The sequence below is a fragment of the Eschrichtius robustus genome, chromosome 11, assembly GCF_028021215.1.
Source record: "Eschrichtius robustus isolate mEscRob2 chromosome 11, mEscRob2.pri, whole genome shotgun sequence".
Classification (NCBI taxonomy): domain Eukaryota; kingdom Metazoa; phylum Chordata; class Mammalia; order Artiodactyla; family Eschrichtiidae; genus Eschrichtius; species Eschrichtius robustus.
In genome coordinates this window covers 25,335,177-25,354,992 of record NC_090834.1, presented here as the reverse complement: position 1 = coordinate 25,354,992, position 19,816 = coordinate 25,335,177, and the positions used below count along the sequence as shown (strand labels likewise).

General features: G+C 45.9%; 1 protein-coding gene across 5 annotated transcripts in view; it reads right to left on the bottom strand.

Annotated features, from left to right (window-relative positions):
• Positions 1-19,816, bottom strand: part of LOC137771449 (neural cell adhesion molecule 1) — a 315,820-nt gene that overhangs the window by 59,713 nt on the left and 236,291 nt on the right. For all 5 annotated transcript variants that reach the window (XM_068554810.1, XM_068554812.1, XM_068554811.1 and 2 more), the window contains exons 2-6: positions 5,145-5,219; positions 3,251-3,469; positions 2,058-2,201; positions 1,569-1,706; positions 356-473 (exon numbers count right to left, since the gene is read on the bottom strand). In XM_068554810.1, coding sequence (XP_068410911.1) covers positions 356-473; positions 1,569-1,706; positions 2,058-2,201; positions 3,251-3,469; positions 5,145-5,219 — 694 coding nt within the window. The remainder of the gene's footprint in view (positions 1-355; positions 474-1,568; positions 1,707-2,057; positions 2,202-3,250; positions 3,470-5,144; positions 5,220-19,816) is intronic.

The window sequence follows — 19,816 nt, the reverse complement described above, 5'->3', positions numbered from 1 at the left end:
CCATAAAACGCGGACCGAGCTCATGCGAAAGACTGAACCTTCACAGAAAGTTAAGACGCCAAATTGTACTTCCTCGTGATTCCTCTACCCAAACCTCCGATTCGGCCCAAGGGCTGCAAAGTGCGCCCCCCAAAATTCCAAAGAAAACCTCTGGTTCTGCCCCACAAACTGAAAATGAAGGAATCCAATGCACACACAAGGCAAGAGGACCTGACAGAAAAGAATCCATTCTGCACCCAGAGCTGATGCTCCCCAGCCGCCCACCCCTGTTCCCTTGAAACGCCAGCACAGGACAGGGCCTGCAAGGTCTCCTTCTCCACTAGTCGGTGATAAAAAGCACGAGCCAGTTTCTTACTTTGTCCAGCTCATGGTGGGTTCTGGGAAGCCTTCGGCATCGCACACCAGGGTGACAGACTGGCCGAGGTTGGCGGTGGCATTCACTATGCTCTGTCTGGCCTGGACGGTGGGCGGCACTGAAGGAAAGAAGGACTGTCAGGGGTGGCAGGGAAAACTTGGAAGGACCCACTGGCCTGGAGAAGAGGCACTTCCGGGAGACCCCAGGTCAGACAGTCAAGAGTCCTGGGCAGCAGCTGCACAGTTACTGTAAGGGATCTAAATTCAGGTGTGCACTAAATAATTACTGTAAACTGGATCAATAATTCATCCACAAATGCACATTAGTACTTTTCAACAACACATAGTATTGTTATACATATAACAATATATAATATTGCTTTTCAATAATATAGATTTAGAAGCTATATCAGTATGTTTTGTTCATTTTACAATGGTATTCTATTTCCAGTAGCTATTTATCATTATATATTTTCTTCATCAATGCATACCAATCTTACAACTACCATGATTGATGGAACTTGACTTTCAAAAGGGGGCTCTTGATGTTGGAAAAAGTTCAAAACTCCTGCTCCTAGTGATTAAATGGTTAATACCAATTTGAAATGCACCAGCTCACCAAAGAGTGACATTTCTCTGGGACTGTCACAAACAACCCTGTGCACAAACTATTTTTTACCAAAGGAACGAGAGGGGGAGAGTTTGGCAAAAAATATATATCAATATCCAAAGCAATTTAACCATGACTTACTTAATTTCTTAGTACTGACATTTCCTGTAAACATCTTGTAAATGTCAGATCGATTCCATGGGCGTGTTTATTTGACACTGAAAATTAAGATTAATAAGCCCATGGACTATGATTCTGACTCTTCTGAGGCCTGAATTGATTATAATATTTTCTTTGAAGACTGAACCAGGGGACTAACTTAACAATTACAGTAACCTCAAGGACAGTGAAGGATGAATAAGAATTTACCGGTAAGCATGGGGCAAGCTTCTAGTGTTATAAGATAATGAAGGACATTCCAGAACTGCACTAAAAGTCCCCACAGTTGAGGGAGACCCAAAGACAAGTGTGTTTAAAAACAAACAAACAAACAAACTAACAAGACAAGGCAGAGGTTGGGGATGGGCTGTGGGAAGGGGTGGACTCAGGTGCCGTGGATGAGCCAAGGTTGTAGCGGTGGAGAAAGCAGAACAGATCTCCTCACCATTCACAATGACCTGAATGTCCTTGAAGTTGATCTCCCCGCGTGCCAGGATCCTGCCTTCACAGCGGTAAGTGCCCTCATCTGTTTTCTTGATGCCCCGGATCTGGAGGTAGTTGTTGGCCAGGACTATGAATCGGACTAGAAGAGACAAGGCTCAGGTTCATCCAAGGATCAGTCAGAGGACTGGTATCTGCAGGCAGGTGGCTGAGCCTTTCCTTTTGCCTGCCTTCAGGCTTATGGGGGTGGCGGGGAGAGGCTCTAAGCTGCAATAGGAAAATGTGGCCCTGGCTCCAACATAGAGCCAAGGGCAAAAGTCTATTGGAAATCTGTCTTTTTCCTTGGAGAGAAAGTCAAGTGCTTGAACATACAAGCTATAGACATGCAACCTTTGACCTGGAAACAACATGGGGTTCTGGGACACTGGAATCTGAGTTTGGGCTAGAACGCCTCAGAAACTGGTTTCGTGGCCCAGGGGAAAGGACAGCTCACCATCTTTTTTCAGGATGACATCTCGGCCTTTGTGTTTCCAGATGATGGTTGGGGGGAGGGAGCTGACCACATCACACACAATCACGGCATCTTCCCCCTCCCTGAACTCCTGTGGAGTTGGCGCGTTCTTGAACATGAGCTTCTCTGGAAAAGGAGCAAGAGGAGAGTGAGGGAAAACGGCTGGTTCTCCCACAAAGATCCCTTTTCACTGGCACCATACTGCTTGGATTCGAGTCCATATATACAGTGGTACCAAAGGGGGTCCCACCCATCACTTGGCCAAAGATGCAGGCAGAGCAGCTGGCACAAGGAGGGGAATATATCACCTGTGTTTGGCAATTAGTGTCTATTCAAAGTGCTAAATTTATCCCATGTTGTGCAGAAAAGGGTCTACAGAAGGAAAGGATTGTCTTTACCAAGGGTCTTCGCCATGTGGGATGGAGCCAATGAAACACAGTGCACAGGTAAAATGAACTGGTAGAACATTTACTCTACAACTAATAGTAGGAGCCACCAGTCCTCCCTCTGTCTCCCACTCTGTCTGGCATCCCATCCCCAGCCTGTCTACAGCAGAAAGAATTTTGAAGAACAAAACAGAAGAAAAGCAGGCTTATGGCAATAAATACTGTGACAATCAATACTGTTCCATTGGCTGTCACCCATCATTACCCTGGCCAACAGGACAGATGCATGATAACAAGGTAATGAGATGCCACCTCCAGACTGGTTTCAGTGGCAATGGGAACTACCCGCTCTGAGTGGCACAGAGTGTTCAGATAATAACCCCACGCACTCCACCGAGCCTTTGCACTCCATTACCAGCAGGAAAAAGTGAAATAAGAGGGGATAAACTGAAGTGTACAACAGTCAGTCAACACTTGGGGAAGGGAGAGGGGAACCCATCCTAGTCCTCTGGGAATGGTGTAATTTCAATTTAGAGAATGGAGGCCAGTGGGAGGTAGCTGTGACCAGCATGAACACAGTTGTGAGTTCGGAGTTGGCCGAGGATCATTTAAAAATATACTGGAGCTCTTAGCTTGATGCAGAAAAGACTTAGGGAAAAGGAGGAAAGGGGCCCTGTCAAGCCCTCAGTGGGTCCTCTACTCCATCCCACTCTCTTTGCTACCCATGTGCCTTCCTAGACAAAGGAGAGGACAGGGAACACAGAAGAAGGAGGAGGAGGAGGATCTTACGGAAGATCTTCACATTGACCGTGGCCTCTGACTCGGTGCCATCCTCTGCAGTGACCACGCACTTGTAAATGCCGGCATCATCGATGTTGGCATTGTAGATGGTGAGGGTGGAAGAAGAGTCATCGTTCCACACCACCGAGATCCGCTGCTGGTTCGGGGTGAGCTTTTCTCCGTTGGGGGAGAACCAGGAGATGTCTTTATCTTTGGCATCTCCTGCCACTAAAGAGGAAGAGATTATTTTCAAACCACTGATGCTGAAAAGCCAACGACCCCTCCAGGGTGACAGTGGGTACTCAGTAAGAGCTACTGAGCAAGAGCTCATCAGGCTTGATGACAAGGCGGGGATGACCATTCATGTTGGAGGTTTCTGTGTTTAATTGTTATGTCCATAATAGTATTTGGAAAGAACTCAACCAACACTGGTGCTGGTATTTCTCATAGTGGTCCCATCCCTAGTGAGGGAAGAGAAGAGATATTTACTGGGGACCCACTGTGTGCCAGGCACTAAGCTAGGAGCTTATAACCTCACAGAATGGGGGGCAGAGGGAGTCAGTATAGCTGGGATCTGAGCTCAAGGCTAGCTGGTCTGAGCCAACTCATCAGCTTATTTTCCAGGGCTTAGATTACGGTCTCTGAAGTGGAAGATGAGACTCTGGCTAGTTTTGGAGCGTAGACTCCAACCACTTTCATTCCAGCACCTGCCTGCACAAACTGGCATGACTGTCATTTCAGCGCTCCTGCCTCAGAGAGGCAAATGCATCTGCCTAAATGCTGCAAAGAAGGTAGCCAGCATCGCCTCTGCATCCTTTCCCTAGGCACCTTGGGATACGGCTGCTGAGCTGTCCAGACACTGAGCTGGAACAAGGGCTCTGGGACCCCCAGACATGGCTTTGCCCTGCCTCTCTGCACAGCACCCTTCCCCAGCCCACATCCCCCGCCCTGCAAAGATGCTTAGTGTGGAAATGAAGCAGCCTTCCTTTCAGGGCCCATCATGTTTTCAATAAATATGGCTATTTGCAAGATGTGCTATGGGCTCCACGACTGCATGTTCAGATCATTTCAATTGCTGTAGTGAAGGCAAAGCTGGAAGGAAAACATCCAGTGGCCACCAGCCGCCTCATCTGGTGCAAATCATGACAGCATTTCAAGGCCCCTCCCTGCCGAAAGCGGCTTGCTCAATGTCAGTTTACACCTAGCTCAGCTCTTTCCTGGTCCTTTCATGTTCCAAATCCCAGGCATCTCACATACAGAGACTCCAAAGCCTCATATGAAGCCTTTCCTCTGCAGGACATTTATGGATAATTAGCTGAGCTGTGGAAATGGGGGCATATTTTCTAAACAAAAGACAAGGACACCAGGTCCGACAAATTCTGATCTCTCGTTGGGGCAATGGGACAGAATATTGGAATTCACTAGAGAGCTGGGAAACCCAGGGCACCTGTCCTCACAGCAAAAAGAGGTACTGGTACTCAGTTTTCTTTCAGGCACTTTTTAGGCCTTCTTGGATTTTCCTGCTCTGGGGGATTCTGATAATCCATACACTGACCCACTGAAGCATTCTTTCTGCACCAGCCCTGCTCTCCAGTGTCATTCATGGGACTCTGGATGTACACAGCACAGGGGGTCTGGGGGCTGTGCTGAGTTTCCTAAGAAAATCCCTAGACCTCCTCCATCACGAAGCAGAAGTCCACACAGCATATTTCGCTGTCCTGGGGCAGCCTTGGTAAGGGAAGGAAGGGGGTCTGAGCACTCCCCTGGCTCTCTGGTCACCCTGAGAGCCTGCCACAGAGTGACCCGAGATTCCAGGCACACTGCGATCTGCCGGGCAGACACAGCCGCTGGCTCTGCTCTGAGGGGTGGGTTTCCTGAAATGCAGTGTGACACGGGCACTTGCCTTGGCATAGGAAGAATTTGGACTCTCCGACGCTGATTTCCCCTTGGCTGGGAACAATATCCACCTGCAGAGAAACTGAAAAAGACAATGTCCACTTTAAACACACGTTTGGATTTCTGAGACAGAAACCAGAGCTTTGATTCAAAAACCGTCTCCCCGCTCACATCAAGAAAGAGTGAAGACAGGAAGTTGTTTGGGTTTTGAGAACTTGTCACCAGAGTTCCTCATGCCGAGGCCAGGAGTGGACGGGGTCCAGGCCATTCCCTGTGGAATGGGAATATCCTCTATCAGACCGTGCAGGGTCCCCTGGAAGATCTGGGGGTGACCTCTGTGCTAAACGTTTCTGACCCCTTGAGAAGGCTTAAAGTCCTGCTCCAAACAGCAGCACGTCTGGGATTCACGGAAACAGCAGCCCAGCCAGTTCCATATGGATCATCAACCTGCAGCATCCCCACAGCTCTGTTAAGAGGGAAGCCTGCCGCTCCACAACCCTGCACAGGGCTTCCTGCCACTTCCCCACACCACGGAGCTTGACCACTACGGGGAAGGATTCAACGTGAAGATCCAAACTGATTTTGAAGCAGGGGAGGCCCAACAAATGCTCACCTTACCTCACAACTCTAGGGCCAATACACCTCTTTGCAGAAGAGGAGACAGCAGTCAAACATCGTCACCCCAAGTAGTCAGTCAACTCTTCTGACATGCTGGCGTCTGTGCCCTGCGGCCCCCTGAATCTCTTGGCTACTGCACTGCAATATTGCAATATCTATACGCTCCACTCCACCCATAAGACAAAATACATTGCACCGGATCTCACAGATTCCTGTATTCATGGAGTTCCTCATTGATCTGCTTAGAGCAGATAACTGTTCCTCATGAAAATATACTCTTAGGGTAGGAAAAATGCTGTTATTCATTGGGATTCAACTTCCTTCTGCCTTTCCTCCTCTTAGGTGAAGTAAATCTGCAAGCTAAAGGCTAAGGGACGTTTGGTTCAATGCGTGTAGCTTCTCAAAGCCGGTATGAAGGAGGGGCCTGGACAAAATAGACCGAGTAATAGAGACTCAGCTAGCCATTCCTTCTAACAGCCATTTTCTCTTCACGGTAGAACGGAGGGAATGTTCGTTGCCATGGTGATAGCCTTGCAGAGCTGCTGTGGGTCTCAGTCTGCGCTCATTTGATGAAGAAGCAACCATGGTTGTGCTCAATGGAACAGAGGGATCAAAGGGCCTGCTTGGGCGGGGAAGGGGGAGCATGGGGGCAGCTCAGCTATCAGGGGCGCAACCTTCCTAACTGTCCTACAGACAAAGCAGCCCACGGAAAAACCCAGCAGAGGCTGCAGAGAAAGGGATGGTTCGGTGGGACAGGAACGGAACAGGGGAGGAGTGAGGGTCGTGGTGAGGAAACGGGAACAGGCTGGGAGAGGATCCTGAGGGCTCCACTGTGAGAATACGAAGTGGGAGTCCAGAGACTTCCAAATGCTGCTTCAGAAGAAACAGTATAGTAACTGCAGGGCAGCCTGTCTCTCCCTCGGTCAGTTTGCTGCTGATGACTCATTTGGGGCCGAGGATGGAATTCTTCCTGAGAGCAGTGAAATGTCTTCCCCTACCTTTCCTGAATTTCACCCGTAGTGCACAGAACTGCAATGGAATATAATGCCGGGGCCACGGCACCCGGGGGGGCAGAAGTGCCCGGCGGTGGCAGGTTTCTCCCATCACTCTCTTCAGGATGGAGTCAGGGCCACTGAGTTCTAACCTGAGGGAGCGGAAGGGGTCCCAACCATCACCATGTCCTGCCTCCTGATTTTCCAGATCAGAAAAGAGAGGTAAAGTGACTTCCCTAAGGTCACATCTAGTGAGGACCAGGGTGGCCCCAGAGCCCAGGCCACCTGGTTCCCAGGTAAGTGTTCTTTCCATTACGTAAGGCTGTCTCTGTGAGTAGGGGACAAAATGCTTCCACTCAGTTTAACAAATAATCCTGCCAACCTGAGGAACAACCTTCAGATGCACATCCCCTAAGAGAACAGAGCAAGCCCGCAGTATTGGGGAGCACGGGGCCCTATAGCGAGGGCTACAGGCCAGTGTCATCCATCTTAAGGCCAACCAGGACCTTTGCGTCCCTGTCTGTGGCTCCCATTCCATGGAACAACCGGCCTATGAAGCCCAGAAGCTGCGCCGATGCCATCTGTCACCTAAGTAATGGTCCTTTCTGGAGTTTACTGGGGCATTCTTTAGAGAATTAGAGACATATTTCTGCCTGGAAAGTTCACTGGCCCATATGCTGTGTATTAGCAGCCAGCTTCAACATATGGATCCTGTTACTCTCACAGAGCCCTTACTGCTTTGAGAAGGATTTTCTTATCCCAAGTGAAAAAACAGACTTCATTTTTTTCAGCTCTTTTCAAACAGAACATGACTCTCAAGAGGGAGGAGAACACGGCAAGGCTGAAAAGTTTCCATACTCAAATGTGGCCTATCTTTGGACCAAGGAGAGAAGTGAGAAATAAGAATTACAAAGGAACTCCCGGCTTCACCAGATCCCATGAACACATTTATCATCACAGAGATTTTTTAAAGAAGAGATATCCATTTAGACGCCTGACCTTTTGCACACATGGAAAAGGTAGTGATTTCTCCTTCTAGACGCCAGTCAAAGCCAGGTCAGAGGAACCCCAGACTCTCTGAAAAGTCAACGCTTGGATGTTTTCCACCGAAGCACAATGGCTGATTATTCTTCCCCAAATGCAAAACCTTGAATTATTAGGTTTAATAACGGTAAGTGGAAATCCTGCTCCAAACCCCAAACTCTTTCCCTTCACTTCTTGTGGCCTTTTCCTTTATTACTGTATTAGTCCTCTCACTGCTCCCAATAAAAATTCCTGCCTCGACTTTCACCTTTCTCCAGTTGCAAATATAACTGAAATTTCCTCACCAGGCCTACCTCAGACCCTTTAGAGCAACTATGAAAAACACTTCTCCCAGAAAAAGTATCTCATTTCTTGCTTTGCAGAAACATTCTCTGCAGAAACACAGTGTGTCATCTTAGATACATCCAAAGACACACGCTTATAAACACAGGTAGTTGGACCTGGCTGGGACCCAAGGGCAGGCTTTCAGTGTCCTCCCCTAAGGACTCATCCCCAAGGCCTCTGGCAGCCAGTTCACACTTTCTGGTTTACAAAGCACACTTTGTTACTTCACCTGAGGCTCACGACAATTCTGGGGTATAAAAAGGCTGATACTATAGTCCCCATTCTACAAAAGAGGGAATCAAAGCTCAGGGAAATGAAATAACTTGCCCAGGGCAACTCAGCTAATAAGTAGTAAAGTCAAGATTAAAAGTCATCTAATGTTAAGGCTCCAGCTCTTCCCCCTGCACTCCATAACTACCACTAATCTTTTCTTGGCCTCCTAATGGGCTTATTATTGTTATTACCTATTAGTTACCATTTGCTCTCTTTCTAAATTATGGGCTAGAAAGAGCAGAGTGTACAAACATCTTATTATCAAGTTGCTGCCATCATTTCTACTCTGGTTAATTATAACTGGCCTCTGTTCACAGATAACCATAGCATTATGATTCCCATTTTACAGATGGGGAAGTGAAGGCTCAGAGCCCTAAGTAATGGTAACAGTGGGGTCAAGATTCAAAGCCAGGTCAAATGCATCAAAGCCCCAGCCATTTCTCCCACACTGTTATATCCCTTGTGAACAGACAGAAAAAGCTTCTCTTGAGAATGGAATGGGTCCCTTCTCCATGTCTCATTGAAAAAGTAAAATAACCCCGTGAGAGATGTATATGTTTCAAAATGTGTTTTCTACTTAAATGTATTTTTTAAAAAGTAATGCCTTGTTCTGAAAGATATGCCAACTTGTTTAGCAAACAGCTTCAGGTTGAGGTAGAAATTTTGTGATTCCCAACTCCCTAGCAGAAGCAAGCTGTGAAGTCTCAGTTGCTGAGAAAAAGGAATTAAAATTTCAGTTCTAAAGGTGCTAAGGCACTTATCAGAAGAGGTGGGATCTTACCAAATCAAAGCAACAGAAAAAAATTATTCTGATTTCAAAAAGGAACTCATAGATTTCATCTGAGTCAGGAACTTCTTGCAGCAGTTTAATTTTACTGTTCTTTTCAGATTCTTATGTGCTTGAGGAAGTAGGAGCTGAAAGCAGAAAGTGAGCCCAGGTCTCTCCCATGGCTAATTGACAGTACCTTCTTGTTAAATGGTTATAAAGACACTGGTTCCTGAGGAAGACAGACTGCAGAGATGCAGCAGACCCAGGGCCAAGGTAGGTGCACCTGCCGACCATGTTCTGGTCACCAATTTAAGAGATGTGTGAACGACAGAGGATTAATCGGATCAATGACTATGCATCAGATAAAGAGATTTTCCAAAACCTATTTAATAACGGCTAAGAAGTTTTGAAAAAGGCATCAAAGTCTAGTTCTACATTTATTTTGTCGGCTATTGTTCTAGAAATGAGCCTTAAATATCACTATACTTAACCACTTTAATGGAGACTTATTTTTTATTTTTCAAAGTATACTAAAGTGTCTTTCATTTGACGGTTCTGTGGGAAATCCAGATGCTGGAACCAGGAGCATGATAACCGAGGCACCCCCGCTTGCCTAGACAGTCTGCCTCATTGTTAGCAAAGTACTCGAGGGAAGATAAAGGGCAATTTCACTGATAAACCAAAGAAACGCAATGAATGTAAAACTGAGACTCAAATGGCAGTCCTGTAGAGTGGGGAAGGCCATGGACTCTGGGCCAACCCTCAGCTCTACCACTTACTAGCCAAGTGTAATCTTGGCCAAGTTATGCCTTTCTCCTAATCTGTAAAACGGGGAAAAACAGAACCCTTATCATAGGGCTGTTGGAAAGATTAAATGAATTAATACATGTAGAATAGTCTCTGGCACATAATACACATTTTACACTTGTGTATTATTATTATTAATAAGCCTCTATCAACAACCCTTCCCAAGGAAATTATTTTGGTTACTATTTTTGAGAGAAGCTATGTTTCCCTTTATGGTTTTAAATAAAGTAAACTTCCTGAATGATCCATGTGTTGGTCAGGTGGACCGATTCCACTCTCTACATTACTTGAAGATATTTAACTTGCCTGTCAGAATTTTATTGGTATAAAAGATGACTGAATTCAAAGCCAAAAAAACAATAATGTAGGCACTCTAGCCAAGTCACTTCACCTCAATTCTCTCATCTGTAAAATGGGGATGATAATAAAACTGAGGTCTTGTGGTTGGACTGTCTCATGGTTAAGAAGTCAGGATCTAGAGTCAGAGAGGCCTGGATCCAAATTCCAGCTCAGATACATAGTAACTCTGAGTTCTCAGGAGAGTTTCAGGACCTGTGATTCCGCATTTGTAAATGGACATAACTCAATCAATCTCGCAGAGATGTTGAGATGATTTAGAGAAGTAATGTATGTAAAGTTCCCAACACAAGGTCAGGCTGTGCTGGTTGTCTTTTAAGTGATAGCACATACATGATAGTACTTTAAACTCACACACACACACACACAAATACACACACACCCCCTAAACAAACAAAATCCCCAATAATGCTTGTAATGAGAATGAGATAGCAGGAACCTCTTGTAGACTACTGGATTCAACTGTCCAAAATCTATTAAGGGGTGTGTGTGTGTGTTTATCTACATGTATGTATGGGAACATCCACTGAAAGCATAGATAAAAGTGTGTGTGTTTGTGTGTGTGTGTGTGTGTATGAATAGAATAATTCAACTTGTCAGATTGCTACCGTTGCAAGAAGCAGCTGGACATAGGTAACTTTTCTCATTTTGGGAGAGAAAAATGAATAAACAATTAAGGATGACAAAGGAGTCTCACCCATTCTTGACATGTGAGTCTCACAATTCTGGCTTGAGCTACTGTTGACAGCAGCTGGGTAGGAGAAAATGAGGTGGACTGTTTTACTTTCAAATATTAACCCAAAAGTTATATGTCACTTTAAAGGAACTATAACATATATGCTTAGAGATTTTGGCTTCTGGTTCTGTATAATGGCATCATAATGGCAGACCATATTCTGATTGCCACTGGAAGCATCCTTCTTGTTTAAAGCTGGTTCATAGCAGCAACCAAAATCATCTAAGAGTCATACTCAGGGCTGCCAGTCTCTTGGTCAGCCTAGTTAGAGCCCCATCTATGTAAATGCTGGGAATCCTATGTAATTCCCATTTAAACCTAAACACCCAGAAATAATCTAGCTAGGGTTTCTAAGCCAACTGAGATAAGTCATGACCAAACCCTTGGGAAACCCTCTGTGTGTAGTCCTCACAGGACCCTGGGCCCCTGGCTTCTCCCAGTATATCAGCCAGCCTAGAGAGTGAAGGTAGCCCTCAAGAAAGCTGTGGTCTTCCCTGGTTGACAACACCAGCACCAGCAGACTTGCGAGAGCAGAACTCAAGACTGGAGAAGGAAGGGAGGCTGGCTCTTGGTGGTGGTGGTGGCTACATGGTTTATGCCTTTTGAATGGAGAAACCAGAGCTTCTGTATGAAGACAAATCATACAGAGAAGCTGTAGATAAGATACAAACTCTTCTAAACCGAACTCACTTAGTTCATATACCAAGCAGGTTTCCAAAGCCTATCATTTTAATAAAGCCATCAAAACTGGACAATGTTTCATTACAAAACTGATGCAATGTCAATTCCTGGTGAAAATTCTCTTTAACTTCCTCAAATCTCAGGACTCTTCCAGAGTGATGGGGGGAGGTACGCAGAAGGTGAATATGGCTTCAGAATTCTTCAGCTTTCTATGCAATATGATAAAATAGTTGATATTATAATATTACACTAAGGAAGAAAAAGTATTGAGCATCACTACACAACTGAGGCCTAGATGGTTAATCTGATATCCTGTTACCCCAAATAAACTATCCTATGAAATTCTGGTAGCCAAACAACAGAAACCAACTTTCTAGAAGCAGGAGGCTCTATTTCTTAGCATAATAAATTATATGAGCTGCTGGGAATCAGGAATAACTGGGTTCTGGCCCTGTTCCATAGGGCTGGCTTCATATCAGAACACAGAGCCAAGGCAGATAATGGCTTCAGCTCTCTTGGCCTCCTGAGTTCCCTGGGTCAAATTAACATTTCAATAGTTCTGATCAGATGGTTTAGTTTTATAGAACTAAATCAGTGGTTTCAAACCATGGTTGTTATCCCCACGAACTACTACTACTGGTTATAGGGCAAGAAGATCTACGCGGTGGTTTAATCTGCTCAGATGTGATAGATTCACGCTATCCCCCAGGCTGCCACTCCCACAGCTAACCCCCACCCCCAAGAAAGTACACAGTTCCTACTAGGAGCATTCTAGAGCATCTTTAATAGGGAGTCAGAAGAAATGACTCAAGGGATATTAATCAGGAGCACGACCCAAACAAATTCCACACCACACCCCCAGATCAGACACAGGAGAGAAGCCAGCCGAACTCTGATGAAAGGAGCCGGTTGGTTTGCTTGTTTTTATAGAGGATCATAAAGGAAGGAGACGCATTGAAGAATTTACTGAATTTTTTTTCCCAAAGCAGCAATAAAGTCAGAAGGAGTCCTATAGAGCCTCAGAAGGGCCAGATTCCAGGCCAGGAGTGAAATCCTTTCTGAGTGGGCATTCGTACTGTCTCCTATAGTCCACAAGGGGTGAAGTCAGGAATGTTCCACAGCCTCCACCCTGGGGAGCACCCAGCTGAGGGCATGAGTGTGTACCAAGAGGTGGCAAATGTGGACTAGTTATACCCTGACTTCTGTCTTCTACTCTGTTGGATTGATTCACAGCCAGGGTTTTAGAGCTAACATTTAGTAACAGAGAAGGTTCGAGCTGGGGGGACCTGACATATAATCTCCAACCCCTTCATTTCACAGATGAGAAACACAGGAGCAGAAGTCTAGGGTCCCTGCAGCAAAGTTCAGGAGTCACGAGGTTGGGCCCAGGTGCTGACTGCTGACTTGAGGCCTCTTCTTGCTTCTGTGTCTCATTTGCTTTGTGTGTTCCCAGTAGCTATTTTGCCAACTCTTTCCTCTTGCCTGGTTTGCCCTGGTCTCACCTCTGTCCCCAAAAAGCAAGAGTCATCACTTGGAGAGACTGGCTCTATTACGTGCAGGTAGGAAAGCTGGACAAACAGCTGGTGGTCTACCTTCCTGTCCGAAGCCCATTAAGATATCTGGTGCCGCCAACACCAGCCCACTTTATAACAGAAGCTCTGGTTCCCTGCTTCCTTTTCATAATTTTTCTTTAAATAAATTTATTTATTTTTGTCTGCGTTGGGTCTTTGTTGCTGCGCACAGGCTTTCTCTAGTTGTGGTGAGTGGGGGTTACTCTTCATTGTGGTGCGTGGGCTTCTCATTGCAGTGGCTTCTCTTGTTGCGGAGCACGGGCTCTAGGTGCGCGGGCTTCAGTAGTTGTGGCTCGCAGGCTCTAGAGCGCAGGCTCAGTAGTTGTGGCGCACGGGCTTAGTTGCTCCGCGGGATGTGGGATCTTCCCGGACCAGGGCTTGAACCCGTGTCCCCTGCATTGGCAGGCGGATTCTTAACCACTGTGCCACCAGGCAAGTCGCCCCTGCTTCCTTTTCAGACTGTCCTTCCTGCTGTTTCCCTTTTCCTGGCAGAATGACTGCCAGCCAGCACTTTGCCTGCAGTTGAATTACTGAAACGTAGGGGAAGGATAGATGCAAATAGATGTTTGGAACCCAGCTAAGCTTCTCTAGATAAACAACGTAAAATCTATCAACCTGCCCCGATAACCCAGGCCTTCTTAGTAAACAGCTGTGTGCGATTTGATAGCTGCCAGGATGCCCCTGACAATGTTTCCTTAGGTCTGCTCTTCTGAAACCTTGCCTTGACAAAATGACTCATCCAACTTCTCTTCTTCCGGCTATAAAAAGGTACTGATACAAGGAGGATCGTTTCTCTCCCTCCCAACAGCTTTTGCCAACATGGCAAGAAGCTGGAATTATATCTTCCAATATTTGTCCAGCTGTTGTTTGCAGATGTTATATTCTTTACACCCAGAAAATAGAAATTTAGAGAATGCTGGCATGCAACTTCATCCAGAGAATTTCAAATCCTGCTCGTGTCTTTCAAAAATGTCTTATGTGATCATAGCTTTAAGCACATCTGGGCTATTGAAGATACAAAAGCTTATAATCTCTTAAACAACCAGTGCAAAGAATTGTTAAATTTAGTTTCTGTCAAGTGAAAAAAATCACACTCTCAAACCAAGATATATTGTTTATATATAGAGAGATTATTTTGTGCCAGTCCCTGTACTGAGCACTTCATTGAGTTCATGTAATCCTCATAACAACCCTATGAGATAGGTACTGTTATGATCCTATTTGACAGATGAAGAAACTTAAGAACTGAAAGGTTAACTAATGGCCCAAGGTCACAAAGCTAGTAAGAGGTAGAGCCGAGATTTGAACCCCAGGCAGATCCAGCTCCATGGCCCTTGATCTTAAGTATGTGTTACTTAAAGTTGGTTTCAATAAAAGTCAACTTTCATGAAAAAGGGGTTGCTCGTGTGCTGGATGAACCGGGAGACAAGTACATTAGTAGAGAAGAACACTATCTACTCAGGGATGTACTGATTCTGAACAGGGGCTGGAAACAGGTTGCTTGAATTCTGAGCCCGCCAGGCCACACGCCTCTCCCTGCTGCAGCCCTGCCTTTGTCCCTGAACTGAATCCTTCTAGCCCCTCTGCTCGCCACCAACGGGTCTGGCTTTGATGCCTACTGGCAGCCACCAGAGCTCAGTATCAGTGGTGGTCACCAACAGGGGTCAGGCAGAGGCTGTGAGTGGGACTTTCCCGTCTATGGGTCACTCCTGATCCCCCAATTTGGATTCTGGATAAGCCGTATCATGCCTTATTAAAATGTGAGTGTTAGAATTATTCTTTGCCAACACAAGTTGTGACTGGCTCTTCGCTCCTCTGCAGGGTGTGCATCTGAACTGGGTTATTAATGCAGCTCCTCGGCCAGTGTTTTCTCAAAGCACTCACTCTCCTTAAGAGGCCATCTGGAGAGCACCATGGTAAAGAGATTCTTATTAGAGGTCACAATCTCTTCTGCAGGATAGACAGTCCATTCCCTACTCCCTTGGCCACTGTCACCCCTCATCAGACAGTACCTGACCTGTTGATTAATACATAGAACCATATTACACAAAATTTTGAAGGAGATAGAACAGAAGAAAACTCAGCCACTTAATAATAATTTTACAAATAGTATATCCATTATCTGGGAAATCATTGTATTACTTTCTTGAATTAGAGAACAAATAAGAAAGCTGTCGCTGGCACCATTAATTAGGGTAAGAGCTGAAATGCCATATCTGTCACTATGGCTTATCAGGAACTTAGAAGTGAGAGCAGCCCCAGCCCAGGTGGGGTGGTGGGGAGGAGAAGGGGCAGCGGCAGACGGTGGCCGTGTGGTGGTCCTGGCACATCTGAAGTACATCCTGGTTCTGAGTCTGTGGTACTACATCTGCCAACCTTAGGATCCATCCATCCATCCAATTACAGAACACTACTTTCTGATTTTCAGTTAAAAGTCCTTTGGCTACATTTGTGGCCTCCTTCTGTCTTCACACAGTGTGATTTCAGGGACCCAGAAGAGCCCCCCAGGATTCTCCCAGCCCCAGGCTGGTGATTGACACGACATTTTCATTCTTGGTACTTCTACCTTCTGATGTGTATGCCTACTAACAGCCAGCAACTCTACGTTGCTATCAGTCTTTCCAGCTTATAATGAATCAGTGATGTGGACAGAGTTTGTTGGGAGGGCTGGGAAAATGGTCTGCTGGGTAGGCATAGGGAGTTTGGGGAAAAAAACAACCAAACACATAACATTCCCACTCATCTTCGTAGCTGAGACCTTCCACGTGTGCTGACTACTCTCCTTTCTTGCCCATAACAATGCTACAACTCTAAAGAACTGCCAATAAGTCATAAACATTCAATATGGAGTGAGTTCCTTATGATATATCCCTTACAGTTTTTTTGTTTGGGTTTTGTTTTTGTAGTAGGGTTTTTATTTGAGCAACCATCACTAACTCCTTTCATTATTCACTTAGACTCCTTCCCTCGCCCAATCCAAACCCAACTGTCCTTGACAAACTCACTTTGCTTTATCCAATAGGCAGGAGAGCCTTTGAATCCCAGCCTAAGAAATCAAAGACAGAAAGATTAAAGAGAGTCCCCCCCATGGCACCAAGTCGTAATGGGCTTTGATGTTCAAGGACTAAAATGAGTGGGATCCCAAGGAGCCAATTCAAAGGTCAGAGGCAAATATGATGCTCACCCATGAGAAACAAACACAAACCCATCTCATCTGATGGTGGCAGAATCTTCTTGGAAGGATTTCACAAAGGCAATGTTTCTTAACTTCCCTTCAAGGTGACAAACTCTAGTTCTATGAGCAACTTTAAAACCAAGTAACTAAACCATTATTCCTGAATCCGTATCTAAATAAAAAGGCAAAACCTGCCAAGAGACAAATTCTCTTTAGGGGAGGTTTATGGGAAACTTCCTCTCAACTTCAGGAGACCAAACCCCTTTCCTGGCAATGGGGATTTAGTGTCCACTGTGATCCTGCCTGCTGGTTCCAGCACCAAGTCTAACTAAGGGACTTGGGCAGGACACAGGGGAGAAAATGTGCACACACACTCACACACACACACACACACACACTCACACTCCTGCTTCACATTGTCTTCCTGGACAGCAAATTCCCCTTGGGAACTAACTTTTGAACTTTCAAGATGATGTCAAGTCACAGTGACCAGGTAAAACTGGATTCCTTAAACTCAGGGCACTGACCACTGAATTCACAGTCAGCCTCATCAGTGGCTAAACTTGGGAGTGGAAGCACTCATTTCTACTCCAAACTGGACTGACAGCTACAATACCAAGGAGCCCTAAGACTAGTGGCGATCTGAACATATTTAAATTGGCAGAGCTCACACATGATGATGCTGCTTTGTGTTGCGTGTAACTTTTAGTTTTCTTTTCTTTTCTTTTCTTTTTTAAATATAAGCAAGTTGAAATTGTAAAGACTTGTAGACTTTTTTTTTTTTAATTTTTGGCTATGTTGGGTCTTCGTTTCTGTGCGAGGGCTTCCTCTAGTTGCGGCAAGCGGGGGCCACTCTTCATCGCGGTGCACGGGCCTCTCACTATCGCGGCCTCTCTTGTTGCGGAGCACAGGCTCCAGACGCGCAGGCTCAGTAGTTGTGGCTCACGGGCTTAGTTGCTCCGCGGCATGTGGGATCTTCCCAGACCAGGACTCGAACCTGTGTCCCCTGCATTGGCAGGCAGATTCTCAACCACTGCACCACCAGGGAAGCCCAACTTTTAGTTTTCTTACATCCCCGCCAGAAACTCCCCAAACAAACTCCATGCTGCAGGGCTTTAACGGTGCAGACAGACAAGGCTGTAACTGTGGCTGTCTTAGAAGCAACAGTGCATCTGTCTGCTGTCAGGATGACTATGGCATCCTGGGGGTAACTCAGCAGATCTCTTAGCACCGTGGATCGTGACAGAATGGGTCACTCATTTCACATGCACTGGGATCTCCCCAACAGGCCTATCTTTTGTGTAATGGAGTCCCTGCCTTTATTCCCCTCCCATCACCCCTCTTCCCATCCCACCCCCAACTCTCAGGGTTGGCCTTCTGAATATTTCCATCAGAGAGACAGACAGACAGAAATCCTACACACCCAAAAACAGCAACAAACTTTGGCCAAACAGGAAAAGCACGGATACATATGGATATATAGCCCTCATGTTTGCATTATACCTTATTTTGTAACAAGGCCTTTATTTCTATAAACAAGTCATAGCTGTCAGCATCACTATTTGGCCTTTAAAGGTGCCAGTATCTTATAAGAAAGCTATTAAACAGTAACAACCTGACAACCAAGTCTCCTAAAGTGACAGAATCACCAGAATAAATGGCTAGAGCAAAAAGAGCTCACAATCCCAGTAGCACTCCCTAAACTCCCTTGTGGGCAAAGAATCCGTGTCTGAATTTCATCCTGCTCTCTGGAGGTATAAGCGATTACTCCCTCTTCCTCTTTTCTGTTATGGGGTCTACACATAGATTTACATTTCATGAAGCATTTCTCACTGAGTCCGTTCAGGCAAGGTGACACAATTTGAATAGTCTACAAGATATTACCAACACACACACACCAAGATCCCCAGTCTGCACAATGTCAGTCTCAAAAGCCACTGAACTGTGACTTACGTGCCTGCTTCCTACGTAAGGCGAGGCGATGGTAACACCTAAGCTTTTCCCCAAACTTCTAGGTAGCTTTTAAAGCTGAAAACAAAAACAAAAACAAAACCTACCACATCAAAGACTTCTTGACCTCTATATCATCCTTTTTCACTGAACCCTTGGGGCGAGGCTATTAAGTGACCAAAATGGGCTCAAGTCTCGGGTTGGCCTTTGTCTTAGACCGAGACTTTTGTAACATCCCAAGAGAGAATGACCCAGAGACCAAGACCTGAAATCAAGGGTACTGGGTCCAGTTTCCCCACAGCAAAATCTGCCAGAGTCTGACTTATTCCTGCCTCTTAGTGAAAGGCCTTGCTATACAGCTCAGAGATGGGGAACTCCCTTAGAGGCCAGGTGCCAGAGGCAGAGCCTCAAAGGTGAGAACGGGTCAAAGAAAAGAGCTGAGAACTGCAGTCGAGAAGGAAAGTGCCTTCAGGGGAGAGAAAAGAGATGGAACTAACTGGAAGACATATTAGTGCAGTGTAACAAAGGCCTTGAAAGAGCCTCAGGAAGCAGCCACCCTACATGCTGATTCTTCTGCTTCTCACAGCCTTCCAGAAACCACCAACTGTGACATAAGCTTCACAACCATGCCCTGTATGAGCAGCCCCGACCCTCCTGCTGTGTGCTCTGGACTTGGAGGCCATGCTGGGACCTTCCGGGAGACCCCAACTATGGGCACAGAGGACTGGCACAAACCAGACTGCATGGAGTGCACGATATTCCCTTACACTCTGCAAAAAGTGACACTGCTGGATTTTCTTCCAGGGAAAATCAACCAGGACCACGGGAGGGCTGATCCAGGGCTATCCTGGTCTTAACTGTTAAAATCTGGCTCCAGGATCCTCTAAGGCCATGGAAACCATAACAGAAGGGATCTGGAGGTGTAGAGGTGTGAAGTCAGTCCCTCCTCCCTGTCTCCATAGCAATGAGCTTGCACCTCCGTCACAGCCTCACTGTGTTATAATGTAGTAGCACCTGTTTAAATGACTGAACTCCGTAAGGACTGAGCCTTTGCATCCTCAGTGCTCAGCACATAGTATGCCTTAAGTGATGTGCTGAATTAACTGAAGATCCTTTTTGATTATTCTTTTCTGAGGTTCACATGAGTCTAATGGTTCTGAAATACATGGGATGCAGGAGTTCAGGCCCTGGAATAGTATCAGGTTACCTGCTTAAGAATCACCTGGACGTTTGTGAAAAATAGCTTTCCTTACTGCACCCCTAAAGATACTGATTCCGTACCTGCAGTGGGGCCTTGTGATTCTAATTTTAAAATGCTCCTCAGATGATTTTGATATGTAGCCAAGTGAAGATTCTCTGGCCTAGTCAATAATCTACCTGGC